This window comes from Suricata suricatta, chromosome 2 (genome assembly GCF_006229205.1).
Source record: "Suricata suricatta isolate VVHF042 chromosome 2, meerkat_22Aug2017_6uvM2_HiC, whole genome shotgun sequence".
Taxonomy (NCBI): Eukaryota; Metazoa; Chordata; class Mammalia; order Carnivora; family Herpestidae; genus Suricata; species Suricata suricatta.
Window position 1 is genome coordinate 152,685,927 of NC_043701.1, and position 19,157 is coordinate 152,705,083.

Sequence of the window (19,157 nt, forward strand, 5' to 3'; positions counted from 1 at the left end):
TACATCTGCCCTCATCTCATAATGCTGGTCACATCCGACTTAGCGCTTCCTAGACTTTATTCTCTGACAGCAGATCAAGGCGAGGCATCTCTGCCACTTTGCTTTCCTCCCTGTGGCTTCTCTACTAGAGTGAGACCAAGACCTAAAGATATTTGGCTTTCTTAAAACTGTAAAGTTACAACCTTCATAATCATAATTAATGTGTTTAAAGTCTTTCAAAATGGAATTATGGATATATCTTAATAGAGGTCTACAGGTATCTTTGAGGAGTAGACTCAAGTTGAGATCTGAATAAATGTATTAGAAGTGTTGACATTTAGAATTAAAAAGTCATCAAAGTCAGAGACAAATGGCTGTAGGTACATTTTATAATTCTTTTCTCACAACTTGATTTTAATGGTCTCTGTTTTTTCTTTTCCTTCCTCCCTCCCTCCCTTCCTCTCTCCCTCCCTCCGTTCGTTCTCTCTCTCTCTCTCTCTCTCTCTTTCTTTTTTAGGTAGAGCTAAGTCTGCTTGCCTCCAAATAACAGAGTTCACTCTGCACCTGCAACTGCTGTGGCAACGGTAACGTTATTTTCTCATATTATTTCTAAAAAGTAAACTCAATTACTTTAAGCACTTTAAAAACTCCGTTCTTACAAATAATTTTATCACAGTCTACTGGCAGAACACGATCCCCAACTGATTAGATCCGTCTTTGGATTTAAATACTGAAGCCATCAGCTCAGCATCACTTCCAATGCCTCAATTATGATTCTGTCTGATCTCAGAAGGCTCAATTATTTCATCATTAGAAAAGAACTTAAAAAAGAAAAAAAACCAGGAAGCTTTTAAAAAGTCATAATAAAAACACTCAAATACATAAGTCATTTTTCAAAGTACATAAAAAGAAGAGGAACCTGTTTCACTTAGAAGATTCCCAGTTTGATTTCCAGTGACACAATTTCTAGGAGAGCAGTGGTTTGGCTTGTCACTGAGGGGTACACAGCTGCGCTGGACACATTTCTGATGGGGTCATTGCTTTTTCTGTCACACATAACAATGCTGACTCGCATAAGAACACACACTGACAAATGTATTGTTATTATTTTAAAAGTCTGTGGTTGAATATGACAGCACTAAATAGAATTCATCCTGTCAAAATAACAGTTTAATGAAATTCACTCTTGTACCATAAGAAAATAAAGCATTTGGGGAGAAAATGTTTTATCCTGAAAGAGTCAGCTCAGTGAGACTTCTTTTGGAGACTGTGTAGTCGATCGGAAACCTAGAAAATACTGAAGACTACATACGTATTGGGGATTTTGTTGTTGGTGGTTTTGTTGTTGTGGTGTTACTATTTCCACTCACCAGCTCGAAGGGGTCGTGGAACTCCCCCAACAAAGATAGTTTTTCTGGGGTCCAAAGGCTGAGAACCATCCATTACAAAGTCACTGTCACTTAGGTTCCATGGTCGAATTTGCACCTGAAAAAAAGTCGTTTACTTGGTCCTTACTTCATTTCCATCAACCCCAAATGAGAATAAGGTGACTAAAGACAAACCCACTGATTTGTGCATTTTACAACATACATAACCCAAACAAAATCCAGTTATTAATTTATGTAATCTGCATTAGGTGCCTTTTAAGAGAACTCTTGGGGAATCTACTTACAGGTACAATACTCAACACTGTAGACAGAAACCTTCAGAAACCACCTGCGGTTTTGAGAAAAGGCAGTCTTCTAGAGACAGACTCTGCGTTCTAAATCAGATCCATTTTAACACATGATAGACTGTTTATAACCTGTCACAGTTTAGCACTTAGCTTTTAAAGAGCTACCCTAAAGAAAGGGAACAGTAACATTAGGAATTTTTTCTAAGACTTATCTATATATCTGGCTTCAAGATTCTTATCAACCCCTAAAATTGAAACATTTATCTTTCAGAAATGTGGTTTAACCCAGATGGACACTCATCACGTTAGCATGGAATTGCCAGCAATATCAAATACTGAAGCATACAGCTATTTTTGATTTATCTGATTTTCTTAAACAGGTTTGGGTAAATATAAGTGAGCTAGAAGCTGAAGTAACTTTTCAAAGAGTAGAAAGAGAAATCTCTATGAACATACTTCTATTTGGTAATATCTCTTCACTGGTACTCTGACTTCCTGCCTACAAAAAAAATAAAGTATTTCTTCAGAATCTTAACCTTAAAACATATTTGTTTCAATTCCTAACTTAATCACCAAAGAAGAGCCTAAATAAAAAACACACCCAAAAAACCCTCCCATATCAAAAGGAGAGCATCAGCACTGACTGAGTTTTGAAGAGCCACACAGCCAGCCAGGTGCTCTGGGCAATGGGTGAGGTCTGTAGAAGCAGAGAACGGGGTCTGTCTTTAAGGAACACGCCTCACCTTTCCCCCCACGGATTACAATAGGAAACAAAACACCTGAATTTTCATTTCCTTAGTATCAACACAATTCTTCATTTTTCCCACTGCTCAAATGTCAACACTTAATGCAAAAAAAAAAAAAACCCACGTAAGATGATTTCTTAGGTGGCTTGACTTATATCTAGAAGTACTCTCATTTGAAAGGTAGTAAACCTGTCAATTACACTTTCAAAACACCTTGAATCCACTCCAAAGCTGGCACTGCTCAAACAGTCCACACATTCCTTATGACTGCTACAAAATTCACCCCCACCTACCTTTTTGCCTTTTATGACCCTGTTGCCTTTACCATTTAGCCAGAAACGGTAAAATCTCCATTTCTTTCCTAGACTCTGAAAATAGGGACCTGTTTGGAATTCTGTTAACATTTACACATTTGCTCCCCCTTGATAAAAAACCTAGTTCTTTCCTCATAATATTTGTTGGTCTGTTTGACTAAATTACCATTCCTGTGACATTTACCACAAAGGCAGATTCACAAGTACCATGAAGCACCACTTTTAAATTCCTTAATGAGGGCCCATTATTAATTTTTAATTAAAAACATGATTTCTTCACATTGTAAGAATAAAGATCCTAATGTCATCAGTAACAAAAAAGTAGGACATATCTTTTTCTGCACAGAGTCCTCTCTTCTTCCAGCCTCATCTCTGATAAATTTAAAGCAGCTCCAGGACCTAGTAAGGCAACTCCAATCACTTTACGATAATTGAATTTAATTGTGGGTCACTTTGTTTCACAAATGAAAACAATTCCCTTGTAGTATCCATGGCGTTCTGGTTTCATTTAATCGGAAGCACAGAAAAGGCAGCCCTCTCTAATAGCTTATTTTACTGCTGCTCAAAAGAACTCTGCAGAAGACCTCAAACCTTCCTGCTGAGAGCTTTCATTACTGCCCCTTCTCTCGCCGCACCCTCACCTCATTACATCCCACACAACCCATTCCCTTAGCCAATTCTTGTATTATAGATTAGGTAAAAATACAGGAAGGAGACTCAGGAGACAGTAATGATTAAACCCTATTCATAAAACCTGCGTTTCCCAGCTCCCAACAGAAAATAGCTCCTCAGAGCTCCCAATCAGATAAATGTCAACATAGGCCAACATGAGCACATGCTACACTAAGCAAAAAGTCATACTGCGGTACTGTTTTGCACTGGGAATTTCCATTCACCCTGGATTCTCTCTGAAATATAAGCCCATTCTCACACAAGGCATGTTCTCCATCTTCTAAGTTGATTCTCAACCCTCAGGGCCTGATATTCATATTTTGTCTTTCCGACTTACTCTTCAAATACATTTTCTGGTCCTGATTTTTATATATAGATATTTCTCTACTCTTTGAATGCCACACTTTTTAAGGTGACTCAAATATTTTGTAGAAAGGAGTGGAATACAAATAAAAGAACTGCTTTTTGACTATCTTTGTTTCCTTATTGTTTTTGAGAATGGATGAAATTACAACTTTGTCCTAATTCAACATAAATTTCTCCCAGCAAAACAACCATTACATATATAGGGATCACTGTGTGTGTGTGTGTGTGCACGCGCGTGCGCACGCAACAACTCTTTTAGAGCCTCAACAGTGCTGAGGACAAATACAGGGACTTCATCAGACCTGGTGAAAATTCCCTTATATGAGCCTGACATTGATTCCAACACTCTTTCCTGGAGACATTTGCTCACAAAGATCACTCTAGAAAGAGGCACCACCCACTAGCCCTTCAGCCGTGCCATATCTTTTTAGCAGGGGTTACACAGAACCAAAGGTTTGTAGGGATGGACGTGCAGCATGAATCTGTGAGTCACCAGGCCAGGAGTTGGTAAGCAGGAGATGACACACTAGAGTAAACCATGCCTTTTAAAGGAAGCAGACACTTGCAGCTCCGGCAAGCAGTTATCATTTATGAATGTGTCATCAGACTTTTCCATTTTTCAAGTATAGTTAGAAATTTGGATTTTTATGTGAAACTTCAAGATTTTAAAATGTTGAGAATGAATTCAAATGTTAAAATCACTGCACAGGCCAAACAAAACTAACTGCAGGCCAGATCTATCCTGTGGGCCCCAGACTGTGATCTCTGACTAAAAAGGTTTACTTACCACACAGCTCCCAAAATGGTAGAAAATACTAAAATGGTTGGTCTTAGTTTCTGTTTTAAGCATGTATTCTTACAAAAGTTCTGGTAAGGATTGTGAAACTGCTCTTTGGCTGAATTATCTGTTTCTTAATTCTTAAGAATTAATAATCTGAATTATCGGGCAGAGCATTTGACCGCAATAATCTGAATTATTATAGGAATAATCTTATTCATAACTGCTTATCTTCAAAGGCAAATCATTTTAAGGAAAAGGCAAAAACCAAACATAATGGTGGTACTATAAGTATATTAATTTATGCCATATAGTAACTCTTCAAGAAACCTAGAATAGAACTGAAAGCACTGATTTTCCTTTTCAAGGTTTCCCAATATGTGTTTTGTGAACTGTCAGTCTATAGGGTGGTTCTGCCAGACAAGCCTTGCTTAGGAAAAGTTATATACTATCTCTTCCTCCTTGGGAGTTTCATGGCTCTATTAATCAAAGGCTCTAAGAGGTTCTACAGGAAAGAAATCTGTTCAAATGTTGTTTAACCCAGCATTTCCAAAATCATTTTCATGGAACCAATTTTTTCGTAACACCTATTAGTAAACACACTTTGGATAATACTACCCAACTACATCTTACTCTTTTAGTACATATCCATGTATTGCATATATACAGGGCTGAATTAATTGAACAAAATACTGTAGAAATTTCACTCCAATCAAGGCCTTTTCTCACTTATCTCCTGCTATTGCTCTAAAAGGGCTGCTCTTATAGAAATTAACTTTAAATAGTTGAGAATACAGTAAATATAAATAATGAGTAGGTGTTCAAAGAACTGAAAGTTTTCCGACTGACCTGCACAAGAGATGTTTGACTATTTTGATATCCATTAGAATAAAATAATTACAGTTCTACATAGAAACTGAAGTTTCATCCTACTTAAAACTAAAAGTCATTAATAGGATAAGATCAGGCCAAGTGCTAGGAAAAAAAATTTAGAGAAATAAATTTTTGGGTCCTACTTAAAACTAAAAGTCATTAATAGGATAAGATCAGGCCAAGTGCTAGGAAAAAAAATTTAGAGAAATAAATTTTTGGGTCAAGTATGGGCCATTTATTTTTGACAAGAAGCTATAACATTTTCTAAAAAGCAAATTCATTGAAAATTTGCAAAAGCCTCTAAGCTAAAATTCAATATAAAATGCATTTTTATTGTATCTTTAATGACAGGGTAAGGAAAACACTTAGCTCTAATAAGAACAGTTTTTAACATAAACCTTAGGGCTTTAAGTTTCCAGATATTACCAAGCCACCCTATGGCTCTAGAATTCTGTTTAGATCAATATCTAGAATTTACACATTTACCTACCAATAAGTAAGTAATTAATGTTGAGCTCTTTTTAAACATCTCACCCTATATTTTGTCTTGTCTGGTTGTTTCCTTAGGTTATAAACATCCAACACATGAACATCCTACTGCACAGTGCCTTCCTTTTCATCTATTCACCTCAAGGCAGCTCTGCAAAGCAACCAAACTGTTCAGAGTCAACAGTGCAATCTGCTGGCCAGCTCCGGAAACTACCTGACCAACCCCTTGCTGCTGTTTTCTTTCCCATCAATTTCCCATTAAGAACATGGACTAGCTTCACCACACCCATCTCCTCTTTCTCTTTTCAATACCCTTCAAACTCCTACTCAAGCTCTTCAGAAGAAGGTCTCCATTTACCTCTCCCTAGTCCTACAGTCCCTTCAATCTACATGAACCACAAAAGCAATACGCAGGAACCATCACGACCCCTCTCCCCAGCAAGCAGCCGTATCCCCACTGTTGTGATGGCCAGGATGAGTCAGCGAAACTCTGGGCCACTGACATACAGCTGCAACAGCTCGGCTGTACTGGTGATGAACTCAGGCCCACCCCAGCTGTCAGCAATTCTATTTTAAGCAGCACAGACCTCACAGAATGACTGGAGTGCCCCATAGTATCGAAAATAAACTAGTTTGTGGTTTGTGAGGCATCTTTATCTCTTCCATGTTATAAGGGGTTGTTTTATTATTATTAACCGCCAAAACTAACAGCCACCAACAGCAGTAATTGTGGTTTGGATCCTTCAAAGAACATTCATATTTGGCATCTTATTTCAACCTAATTCTACCATACAGCTCCCTAACAAACAGGTCAGCCAATTTCCAGGAGTTTTGATGCTACCTATTATTATCAAGTGCTGCTCTCCACCCAGTGGAGAGGGGGAGATACCCTCCTTGTATCTTCTGGAGGAAGTGGCCAGAAAGGAACCTAATACCTAATGGTTTCATTGCTCTTGGTAAGAAAGACTTCTGAACCATGGGCTGCTCACGCTCAGATTATTCCTCCCATTCCTTAGATACAAATAGATTGCAGCCCGCAGAGAGCTTCATCAAAATAGCCAGGATTCTTCCTACCCAGGGACCCAAAAGTCACCCTGGGAAATTTTCTCATGCCCTCCCAGAATGCTGTAGGTCTACCATCAGGTGAGGAAACAGTCCGGGTACTAAAAGGAAACAAACTGCTACCACCTGCACCAAGCAGCAAAACTTGCCTGATGCACTCAGACTTACAGCCCTCGAGCTATTTTTGAACAATTCATATAGCACTCTGCATACTGTTTCATAAGGGCGCCCAGTAGAAAAAACAGAGCATGCATAAACTGTACCCTGAAAACAGTGATGTACAGCTTTGCTCTATGCTGGACTTATAAAGCCATTATCAATTAAATGCAATGATTAATAACCATACTTGTAACGGGAAGATTTAAGGGAATTCCTTCTCTCTAAATGCCTTCCTGACTCTCTCAGGAACATCTGACAACTTTGCCTTTGAGCCCCCACCCCACAACTACTCCTTATAATACTTTGATCATACTTTGACTCCTTATTTCACTTAGTATTTACATGTCTATTTCCTAGCGGCTCTAGGGTCCTCTATGGCTGAGACCATACATCTGCGTGAGTCCCAACTGCCTGGCAAAGTGCCCAATTCTTAGTGAGCACTCTGTACTCATCGGGGTTCTGGTGAATTAACAAAGGTTTTCCTGAGGGGCGGATGCTGATGCCACAAGATGTCCAGAATCTGCCCTTCTATAGCTGTCAGATTACTGAAAGCCTCCTTCCAGGGATAATGGAAATACAGTATGTTTGGTCACCAGTGGGTAGCTCAGGGCTTGGCCTAATCAGCACAATTTCTGATGCCCCCTCACCTCCCAGTGACCTACTCATGGATGTTGCTGCTGACCCTCCTACATCACTTAGAAAACAGGCATGATAGAGGATCTCCTTTTGAAAGAAAGAAGAAACCAGCACTTTTAAGCACACATACTATGCCACTATGCTAGGCATTTTAACACAGTGTCACACTTAAACTCACTATAACTATTATGCTGTAAATATTATACCTACTTTAGAGATAAGGAAATGAAGGCTAAAAGAGTGAAGTCAACTCAGAGCTGAAAGCCAGGTTTATCTTATCCAAAGAGTGTGAGTGTGTGTGTGTGTGTGTGTGCTCTTTCCAATGCAGTGATATCCTTTGCCTGCAAGATTCCTTGTCCTCCAGGTTACTGGCCACCAGTCATACTTCCTGAGAGTCTCCGAACAAGTCAAAATGCATTTTGATTTGTGAATGGTTAACTTCTCTCCTTCTTTCTAAATTTATTCTACTCATTTTCAATGCATTAAGACATGTCTGATAGGGGCGCCTGGGTGGCTCAGTCAGTTAAGCATCGGCTTTGGATCAGGTCATGATCTCACAGTTTGTGGGTTTGAGCCCCGCCTTGGGCTCTGTGCTGACAGCTAGCTCAGAGCCTGGAGCCTGCTTCAGATTCTGTGACTCCCTCTCTCTCTGACCCTCCCCTGCTCACACTGTCTCTCTCTCTCTCAAAAATAAATAAAACATTAAAAAAATTTTTTAAATCTATTAAAAAAAAAGACATGACTGATAGATTCTTATTAAACCTACAAACAAAACTAGCATTTAGAAAAGCTGAAGAGGGGCGCCTGGGTGGCTCAGTCGGCTAAGCCTCCGACTTCGGCTCAGGTCAGATCTCAAGTTCGTGGGTTCGAGCCCCGCATCGGGCTCTGTGCTGACAGCTAGCTCAGAGCCTGGAGCCTGCTTTCGGTTCTGTGTCTCCTTCTCTTTCTGCCCCTCCCCCTCTCATGCTCTGTCTCTCTGTATCAAAAATAAACAAAACATTAAAAAAAATAAAAAAAAAGAAAAGTTGAAGAAAATGATTTAGCAATGAAATCGGCACTATATTTTCAGCTATTTTAACTTCCAGGTTCATAGCCTCATGCAGTTGTGCTCTGCAGCCAGACAATTTTGTCCAACGTCTACATAAAAGTGTATTTGCAGCTCCATGGTACGAGGACAAGGATGTTGTTACTGGCATGCTGATCAGTAACACTCTTGAGAGTAATGTACACATGAAAGTTCTAGTTACCTAAGTTTTTCCTGGGAAGAAGCCTATTTTTTGAATGAACTTCATGGAATATTAATTCTACCAAAATCTTCACAGGTATAATCCCAAAACAGTAATCAAATGTGGGCTTAAAAAATATTACACAAATTTATTTATTGCAAGACTTCTTAGAACCTTAAAATGTCAATTTTCCCCAAATGTTTTCAGCTATGGAAACTTTAATTAAAGGAGCAGATGGACATAAGATGCACAAAGTAAGTTATCAACAAATGATACGTATCATTGCTACAAGCAAACCTTTTTTCAATGATCTTCTCAGGAGACCAGCGTCTGATAGGGTAGTGTAATTCATAACACACTTTGGAAAACACTAAATATGGTCCCTCAGGGGATGGTACTGGCTATTTTACCCCCTAGAAGCCATTTTAGTATATCAGGACTGCAGCATCTTTTAGACCTCTTTAGAAAGGAATTATAGCTTCCAAAGTTCAAGCAGTAAGAAACTCTGGACTCAACTGCAAATCCAGACCCTGGGGAGAGGGGGGAAGATTTATTATGAATAAGAGGTATTTCTCTCATTTTAGAGAAGAAATTCCTCCTTTGGAGAAATTCCTATAATAGAAGCTGCCCAAACCACAAATTTAGACCAAAAGGAACAAATAAAGAAAGAAAGAAGATCAGAGATGCTGAAGATTTCTAAGGAGGGATATGGTGAATCCAATTTGACTGAGCCAAGATAAAATTATAGTTATTGTCTTAGGAGGTAAGATGGTGGAGAATGAAACAGTTTAAGTAAATATACCACAAATCCAAAGACTGAGGCCATCAATCAAGGTGCCCTGTAACTTAGCCCCTACTTAATTTTCCCAATTTAATTTCCCTCTACTCCCTTTCACACATCTGTGCTCCATCTAATCAACCTATAAGTTATCCGCACAATCAGCAGTTTCTCCTTTCTGTGTTTATGTTGTGGCCTTTCTCTGATATGTCCACTTTCCACACTTGCACACCTCCGCCTCTCCCCTAGCCAATCTCCAAACCCTTTTCAACTTTCAAGGCCTAATTCAAATGACACTTCATCCAAGAAGCTTTCTTTCATCAACCTAGGTATATAGAAACGCTCCAAAGCACTTAATCTTATCCTCATTGTATTTGTTATTTTTTCTAAAATTGACAAATATTTGAAAAACTTTTATGTGCCAGGCTCTATAGGTTTGTGTATTTATTTACATACTTGTTTCACCTACCTATTATACTATTAATTTTCTGAACACAGGATTTTATGTCTGATTCACAGTAACCAACTCTAATGCCTTGTCCATAATAGTTCCTCAAAAATATATAAAGGAATGAAGGCACACTACTTTAAAAAAAAAGATGGCTGAATGTGGGCTGGAGATAGCTGTAACAGTAGGAGTGAGTCACTATGGATGGTATAGTGATCAGAGAAGGCTTCATGAAAGAGATGGCATTTGAGAGGGTCTTAAAATAACTAGCAAAAAATAAAATAAAATAAATGTAGCAATTAAAAACTGAAATGGGAGCAGAAGTATTTCAGTTGACTGGAATATGGGGTTTGGAAGGAAAGAGAAAAAAGAAAGGTTGGAAAAAACTTGAAATCAGACTGGGAAAGTCTTAAGTCCCAGGCAAAGGGATCTGGACTATCTTTGTACCTAAAGAGGAGTGATTCAAAGTGCTGGAGATCCTGCTGATATATAAAAGGGAGTAGGAGAGACAGAATTATAGACAGATTGGACAGAACTAAAAATTAAAGTACTTAGCCAGCCTCCACATGATTTCCAGCTTCCTTGCTCCTAACATTTTCCCCCCCAATTTCTTGTTTTTCAAATTTTGAGTGGATGACCATGTTACCTGAGCAACAGGCTAAACAATGGACCTTACATAAGCACCTTCAGTTTGCTAAGACAGTTTTAAATGTACAGTTGACCCTTGAACAATACAGGTTTGAAGCACGCAAGTCCACTTATATGTAGATTTTTTTTTATTAATACAGTATACTACACTTTTTCTCCTCATGATTTTCTTAATAACATTATCTTTTCTCTAGCTTGCTTTATTCCAAGAATATGGTATATAATATATACATTATATATATACAATAGGTTTAATCATCAGTGTGTGTTATCATTAAGGCTTCTGGTCAATGGTAGGACTTTGGTAGTCAATAACGTTTCTGGGGAGTCAAAAGTTAAGTGGCTTTTTCGACTACATGGGGCATCAGCAGCCCTAACACCCCTACCCCAACTGCTCAAGGGTCAACTGTATAGCAAAATCAACCCATCCTATTTCAGGGTATTTAAAAACTGTGATTATGTTATACATTGTAAGGCAGAGGAAGCAGGAAACTTCTGTAATACTCCTTTCAAGGTGTTTACTAATCCATACCTCTGGCCAAAGTGTTTTAGAAGGTAAGAATCATAAACATCCCCCCCTTCCACATCTCTTCTTCAAGGCTGTTTTTCAGCCCCTATCTCTGTGAGACTCCAGCAGGTTTCCTGCTCTATCAGTTTGCTGTTTTGAACCTTCAAGTTCAATCTATTTATACACTCAAAAAGTGGAATCACCTTGACAAGAGGGACCACTGTCACAATGTCTGTCCACTTCACTGGAAGCCTGGACAAGAATAAAGCTATCCTCTGGGATGCCTGGGACATCTGAGCTACAGAACTCCTCTGGCTGGAGGAGGGGTAAAAGTCACATATCTAGGAGCTCTGAAATAGTTCCTGCTGTTACCAATTTGTCTACCTAGTCTTTGGTACTGAGAAGTCAATTAATCAAGCTATAAATACAGTGTCTTCTGTCATCTTTCAGGGTCAGACCTATACATAGGGTAGAGGTAATCACTGACCAAAAATATCTCCTGATACTATCTGAAATCCACTGATTTGGGATTTGAGTTAAAAAAACCAACATGATCATAAACAGGTGAGAAGGGACCTTGCTATCAGGCTTTGTATTAGGAAAATAATCTGATTAACGTAATCCACACAAAGGGAATGGGGGTTTGATTTGGGGGAACAGAATAAGGAAGAATGTTAATGAATAGAAAATCTGTGAGGTCATTCTGGAACACTGTGTATTTCCAAGGAGAAATCCAGGGAGGATCAAAGAGAACTAAACAACAGAATGAGGGTACTAGGATTTTGAAAGGTAGCCAAGCCAAGAAGTAGAAAAAGCCATAGCTCACAAGGTTTGATGAATGAGCTCCAAAGGTTGACTTTACCTTGAGTTATTGCCAAGGTCCTCATTTACTCCCAAGAGTTCAACCCAGCTCTCACTTTCTGTGGGAGCATCCAAAACGAGGTGGAATGTACTGAAAGCCGGGTGGAGAAGTGTGGCCAAATGAGGCTGGGAGTGATAGATGTGGAGCTAAAGCCAACAAAGAGGTTTCAAAAATGGAACCAAAAGAGCTGGAACCCAAAATGAGATCCAGTTCATTAGAATTACAGGTATTTGGGGACTTTTCTATTTTCCACCCTAAGTTTTATTCAAATTGTTTGTGCTGGAAATTCTGAGTATGCCTGGCTTAAAGAAATACGTGATCGGCAGCCACGATTCAGAATTCACCAAGCTCCAATAAAACTGCTTCATTTGAGTTCAGAAAATGAAAACTGCAAAAAGGCAAAAATTTGTAGAAACACAAACAGTGAAAGTTAGTTTCCCCATAAACATTTCCAAAACAGATAGTTACATGAATTATTTTCAAAAGTCCTTCATGCTCAGGGTACTACATGTATTTGGAGAAAAAACACTGAACATACCACCTTCATCTGCAACCACCACTGCTCACTCCCTTCTCAAGAGATGTCCAGTCCTGGTGAAGGCGTGTCCTGAAAAGGTGTACTGGCCTCTTTTCCCCACAGAGTGCACACGGTGGACTTCCAAGGTACACAAGCCCACCTGCTGGTCTCCAGTCTCCTCTCCTCAATTCAACAGCTTCCTAGTCTACTTCGGGCATAACTATCTCCATGTGGATCTCTACCCCTCTGCATCATTTTTTTTTTAAATGTATAAATATATTTCTAATCCTCTCCTCCAGTGGCAGAGGCTCTCTGGAGGTTGATCATTTACTTTTCCGACAGCTGACCATGACAAATTGGGATCGGTCTTTCTAATCTTACACTATTCCAAAGAGGTTTAGAGATGTTATTTCAGCTTTCTCATTATTTGTTCAGAGGAAACACTAAACATTCCTATTCTAGTCACAGTGCACACAGCCTTTCCCCAGCTTAAATTAAGACCGAAGTTAGCAAAGGTCCCCTACTCTTTTTCCCCACCTGCATAGATACCCTATCCAAGTCTGCTAACTGCTATAAAAATTTGGTAATGGCCCCAGAATATGAAATATATGGTGGCACTCTCACATTTGCTAAAGTCCTTGCTTCTTCTTTTTCTGCATTGATTATTCCATAACCCAGTATTTCATTCTTTGTAACTCCTTCTGCTTTCCATGCTGCAGTCTCCTCCTTAGAGGTGGACAAGTTCCAGCGTCATTCTCCTGCAGCCAACTGTAAACCCTGTTCTAGACACCACCATTCTTTTCAGTGGATGTTACCATGTAGATAATAAGTTCTAATCTTGCTCTCCTGACTACAGCACCATGAGGCTCGAATAGCATCATCCAGTTACATTTGCACAAGTACCATGTGCTTTCATAGTCATTCCCCTCTTATCTGAGCTGCTTAACATCACAGAGAGAAATCATTATTCCTGTCATTTTTATAGACGAGGAAACCAAGATTCTGCTAGGATTAGGTGACTTATTATGAGCCAAGCAGATAACTTAAATGCCATCGTCAAGTTTTCTACTTCTGACCCCAACTCTTTCGCCATGCACATTTCTGAGAGTAAGCCTAACTGCCAAGCAAGCCACACACATCTGGTGTAAGTCTGACAGGGAGAGATACCTGCCTTGGTCCCTTGGTCCATATCACAGTTTTTACTCTATTTCCCACTCCTAGCACCAGCTCTTGACACACACGCACCCCCTCCCGAGTTCCCTCGATCCTATCTTTGCCGTGTTAATCAATTTCTTTTTTTGTTGTTCTGAATACAGCCTTGCCCCTTCTTCACTGATAACCCCTGTCAGGAGAAAGGAAGCAGTCTTCATCTCTTACCCAATGACTTATTCACATGCTTTGGCTCAGAAACCGCAAACTCTTAACCACAAACTCTGTATAAGTGTACATTTGTTGTTTATGGTTTGGGGTTCATGTTCTCTGTCCTTGCCCTCTCCCACTCTGTTTGAAGCTATCTGCTTTAGAGTGTAAGCTCTAGGTAGGCCAATTGTGGGTACCACCCACAATGCCTTGCATTCACAGGGTCATAAACATTACCGATTGTGATCTTTCTTTTTTTTTAAATAAATTACTCCTGTCCTTGATCTGAAAAATGACAGAAACCAGTTGCCAAAAGCGCTAAGAGCATTGTTTACTTCAATTCAGAGTTATTGAATAGGAATTAACTTAAAAGAGCTGTAAAGGGAAAGACAAGGACACATTTGTTTACACGTGATTCCAAAGGTATAAAATGAAATACTGAGTAATTTGTTATTAGGTTCTCATCAACAATAGTCCAGCTTGACTGCATAGCAAGGTCACCCCGGGTAAGAGGATCCTAGTTACCAGCGCTCCCATTACAAAAAGGAGGCACTCAGCTATTCCAAATGCATCTGCGTTCTGGAAAAGCAACAGCTGGGTGCATATTACTTACCGGTTTATCCTTGATGGTGGGGCTTGACACACACAGGTACAGTTTCCCGTCTTCTTCCAGGCAGGCATCTATCAACGCTTGCACTGAGCTCTCCTCCTGGAACAGCAGAAAGGCATAGCCTTGGGAGGACAAAAACAAAAGGATAGAGGGAAAAATCAGTAAGTTAAAGTATCAAATAAAAATTTATCTGTTGTTATTTACTTTGGCAAATTCTTACTAGAATCCAAGAATCTGAAATGGGACACAGGGAAGTAACAGTCATTGAGACCCTCATGTGCCAGGCATTGAATTAGGTACTCACTGACACTGTCTCACTTACTTCTTATAATTGCTCAGAGAAGCAAGTTCAGAACTCCTCTATGGAATTTCTATGAAATTTTATTGAGCTTCACTTTACTGTGCTGTGCAGATACTGAGTTTTTTTGTTTGTTTGTTTTACAAACTGAAGGCTGTGGCAACCTTAGGTCAATTAAGTCTACTGGAGCCCTTTTTCCAAAAGCATTTGTTTACTTTGTGTCAACGTGTCACATTTTGGTAATTCTCACAATATTTCAAAGTTTTTCATCATTATTATTATATTGGTCATGGTGATCTGTGATCAGGGATTTTTGAGTTACTATCATGACTGGGGCACCATGAACGGTGACCACAGAAGACAGAAAACCTGCTCTCCACTGACCAGCCTTTCCACTGTCTTCCCTCCTCTCCTTGGGGTTCCCTATTCCCTGAGACACAACAATAATTTCAATTCCCTGAAATCAGGCCAACTAATAACCCTATAGCTGCCTCCAAGTGAAAGGAAGAGTCACATTTCTCTCACTTTAAATCAGCACGTAGAAATGGTGAGGCGTAGTGTGGAAGACATGTTGAAAGCTGAGAGGGGCCACAGGCTAGGCCTCTTGAGCCAGTTAGCCAAGCTGCAGTGCAAAGGAAAAGTTCTTGAAGGAAATTAAAAGTGCTACTCCGGTGAACACATTAATGATAAGAAGTGGTTTATGGTTGATATAAAGAAAGTTCTAGTGGTTTAGATGGAAGATCAGAGCAGCCACAACTTTCCCTTCAATCAAAGCCTTATCCAGAGCAATGCTCTAACTCTGTGCAATTCCATGAAGATTGAGAAAGGTGAAGAAACCACAGAAGAAATGCTAGAAACTAGCAGAGGTTGATGAAGTTTAAAGAAAGAAGCCGTCTCCATAACATAAAAGTGCAAGGTAAAAGAGCAAGTGCTGATGCAGAAGCTGTAGCAGATTATCCAGAAGATCTAGCTAAGGTCATTCATGAAAGTGGCTGCACTAAACAACAGATTTTTCAACACAGAAGAAACAATCTTCTATTGGAAGAAGATGCCATCTAGAACTTTCATAGCTAAAGCTTCAATGCCAAACTTCAAATCTTCAAACGTTCCAAGGACAGACTCACTCTCTTGTTAGGGGTTAATGCAGCTGATAACTTTAAGTTGAAGTCAGTGCTCACTGACCATTCTGAAAATCCAACAGGCCTTAGGAATCAAGCTAGATCCACTCTGCCTGTGCTCTATAAATGGAATGAGAAAGCCTAGTTGACAGCACATCTGTTTACAATACAGCTTACTGAGTATGTTAGGCCCACTGTTGACCTACTGCTCAGAAAAATAGATTCCTTTACAAATATTACTGCTCACTGACAATGCACTTGGTTACCTAAGAGCACTGATGGAGATGTACAATGAAGTGAATGTTGTTTTCCTGCTTGCTAGCACATTATTCTGCAGCCCATGGATCAAGGAGCCATTTCAACTTTCGAGTCTTATTATATTTTTAAAGTTTGTTCTTTTTTTGTTTCTTTTTGTTTTGTTTTAGTAATCACTACATCCAACTTGGGGCTCAAACTCAACCCTGAGATCAAGAGTTGCAGGCTTCCCTGACTAAGTCAACCAGGAGTGCCACAAGTTTTATTATTTAAGAAACACATTTCATAAAGCTGTAGCTGCCTCTGATGGATCTGGGCAAAGCAAACTGAAAACCTTCTGGAAAGGATTCACCATTCTAGATGCCATTAAGAACATTCATGGTTCAAGGGAAGATGTCAAAATATCACCATGACAGAAGTTTGGAAGAAGCTGAGTCCAACCCTTATGGGTGACTTTGAGGGGCTGAGGACTTCAGTGGAGGAAGTTACTGCAGATGTGGTGGAAAGAGCAAGAGAACTAGAATTAGAAGTGAAGCTTGAAGATGTAACTAAATGACTGTCATCTCACGATAAAATGTTAACAGATGAGGATAAGCAAAGAAAATGGTTTCTTGAGATGGAATCTATTATTGGTGAAAATGCTGTGAAGATTGTTGAAATGATAAAAGATTTAGAATATTACATAAACTTAGCTGATAAAGCAGAGGCCGAGTTTGAGAGCACTAACCCCAATTTTGAAAGAAGCTTTACTGTGGGTTAAAATATTATCAAACAGTATTGTGTGCCACAGAGAAATCATTTGTGAAAGGAGTCAATTGATGTGACAAAGTCAACTGTTGTCTTTTTTAAAGACATTTCCAAAGCCATCCCAACCTTTAGCAACCACCACCCTGATCTGTCAGCAGCCATGAACACGGAGATTTGATCCTCCACCAAAAAATGATTATAATTCACCGAAAATTCAGATGATGGTTAGCATTTTTTAGCAATAAAGTCATTTTTAATTAAGGTATGCAGTTTTTTAGACAATGCTATTGCATACGTAATAGACTACAGTATAGTTAAACATGACTTTTATATGCACTGGGAAACTAAATTCATTTGGTTCACTTTATTGAAATATTTGCTTCATTGTGGTGTTCTAAAACCAAACCCACAGTATCTCCATCGTATGCCTATAGATCTGGTCATCATAAGAGTCAGCAGACTCATCACTGGCCTGAGCCACAACCACTAGCCAAAACGACAAGCATCACCAGTCCTCTAACTTCCACCAATCTTTAGTTTTGATAAATGCTACAACATGGATGTACCTTGAAAATATTATGCTAAGTGAAAGAAGCTAGGCACAAATATTATATGATTCCATTTATATAAAATGCCCAGAATAGGTATATCTATGGAGACCAAAAAAAAAAAAAAAATAGATTAGTGGTTGCCTCAGGCTAAATGACTGGAGGGAATAGGTATAGGGTTTCTTATGGGGATGATGAATATTTTCTAAGATTGATTGTGGTGATGGTGGCATAACTCTGTGAACATACTGAAAACCATTGAATTTTACATTTTAAATGGGTCAACTGTATGGTGTGTGAATTATATTCCAACAAAAGCTGCCCCCCCAAAAGCCCAATAATAACCTAGAGTTATTTGCATGTTATATTTGCATGTATATTTACATGTTACTTCTGATGATGATTTTTTTTTCCTCCAAGGATACTCTCCTATCTCATGACAGAGTATACAACTAATAAACATGGAAACTAGCTGCAGAATTTCCACAGAGACAGTCAGCTTTGTTCACTTAAAAATTTTTTTTAAACATTTATTTAGTGTTGAGTGACAGAGAGAGACAGAGTGTGAGCAGGGAAGGGTCAGAGAGAGAAGGAAACACAAAATCTGAAGCAGGCTCCAGGCTCTGAGCTGACACGGGGCTCAAACCCACTAACTGTGACACCATGACCTGAGTCGAAGTTGGATGCTTAACTGACTGAGCCACCCAGGTGCCCCTGTTCACCTTCAGTAAAATTTACTGAGCAATGATTACAAGTGGGATACAGCAATCTATGGCTTATGAGAAGACTGAGATGGAGGAGAGTAGGTTCCTACTATCAAGAGACTTATGTGGTAGAAGAAACAGGCATTTAGACAATCAACTATTTGCTACAAAGCTGAGGGAGACACGTGGGAACAAAAAGTGCCATAATAACCCAGAGGAGCAAGGCCTCTGACTTGAGAGAATAAGCAAAGACTTCAAAGAGATCAACAGATGTTCAAGGGACCAATTCTAGCATCCACTGCCATGCTGGCATTCATGAATGGCAGCCAAGCAAAGGCCCATCATGAGCTAGTCTAAGCTTGAGTATCCAGCTCTTTAGCCTCTCTGCAACCCCTCTAGCTTTGCTAAGTTTCTCAGCTGTCACGTCCACTCCCAGCCCTACTACTGATCTCAAAAACAAACAAACAAACAAAAAACCCCATCACCAATATGGTTCTGCTCTGGTACCAGAAAAGTATAAATAGTGGAGAAGGATAAGAACTTCCAAACTCAGAAGATTCTCACAAATCAAACTAATATGCTAGTCAACAGGCCTAGAAGCAAAGTTCTTGGGAGTCCTGGGCAGCACATAATGACAGTAGCAATAGATAATGAATAATGGGTACTTTTTAAAAAATCTTTTTTCCCAATTCCTTGTCTATTATACAAAGCACTCAAGCAAATACAGCAGAAAAAGGTCAACCACTACCATCTAAGCAAACACAGCAGGAAACAGATCAACC

General features: G+C 39.3%; 1 protein-coding gene and 1 long non-coding RNA gene across 5 annotated transcripts in view; one reads left to right on the forward strand and one right to left on the reverse strand.

The window, feature by feature from the left end:
• The window catches only part of CPEB3 (cytoplasmic polyadenylation element binding protein 3), a 184,443-nt gene that overhangs the window by 32,076 nt on the left and 133,210 nt on the right, over positions 1 to 19,157 (reverse strand). For all 4 annotated transcript variants that reach the window (XM_029932231.1, XM_029932229.1, XM_029932228.1 and 1 more), the window contains 2 exons: positions 14,709 to 14,827; positions 1,350 to 1,464 (listed from right to left, as the gene is read on the reverse strand). In XM_029932231.1, the coding sequence (XP_029788091.1) occupies positions 1,350 to 1,464; positions 14,709 to 14,827 (234 nt within the window). The remainder of the gene's footprint in view (positions 1 to 1,349; positions 1,465 to 14,708; positions 14,828 to 19,157) is intronic.
• On the forward strand, positions 12,354 to 13,051 carry LOC115285701. The gene is made up of 2 exons (XR_003905656.1): positions 12,354 to 12,445; positions 12,860 to 13,051. It is a non-coding gene; the product is annotated as an uncharacterized LOC115285701 (long non-coding RNA).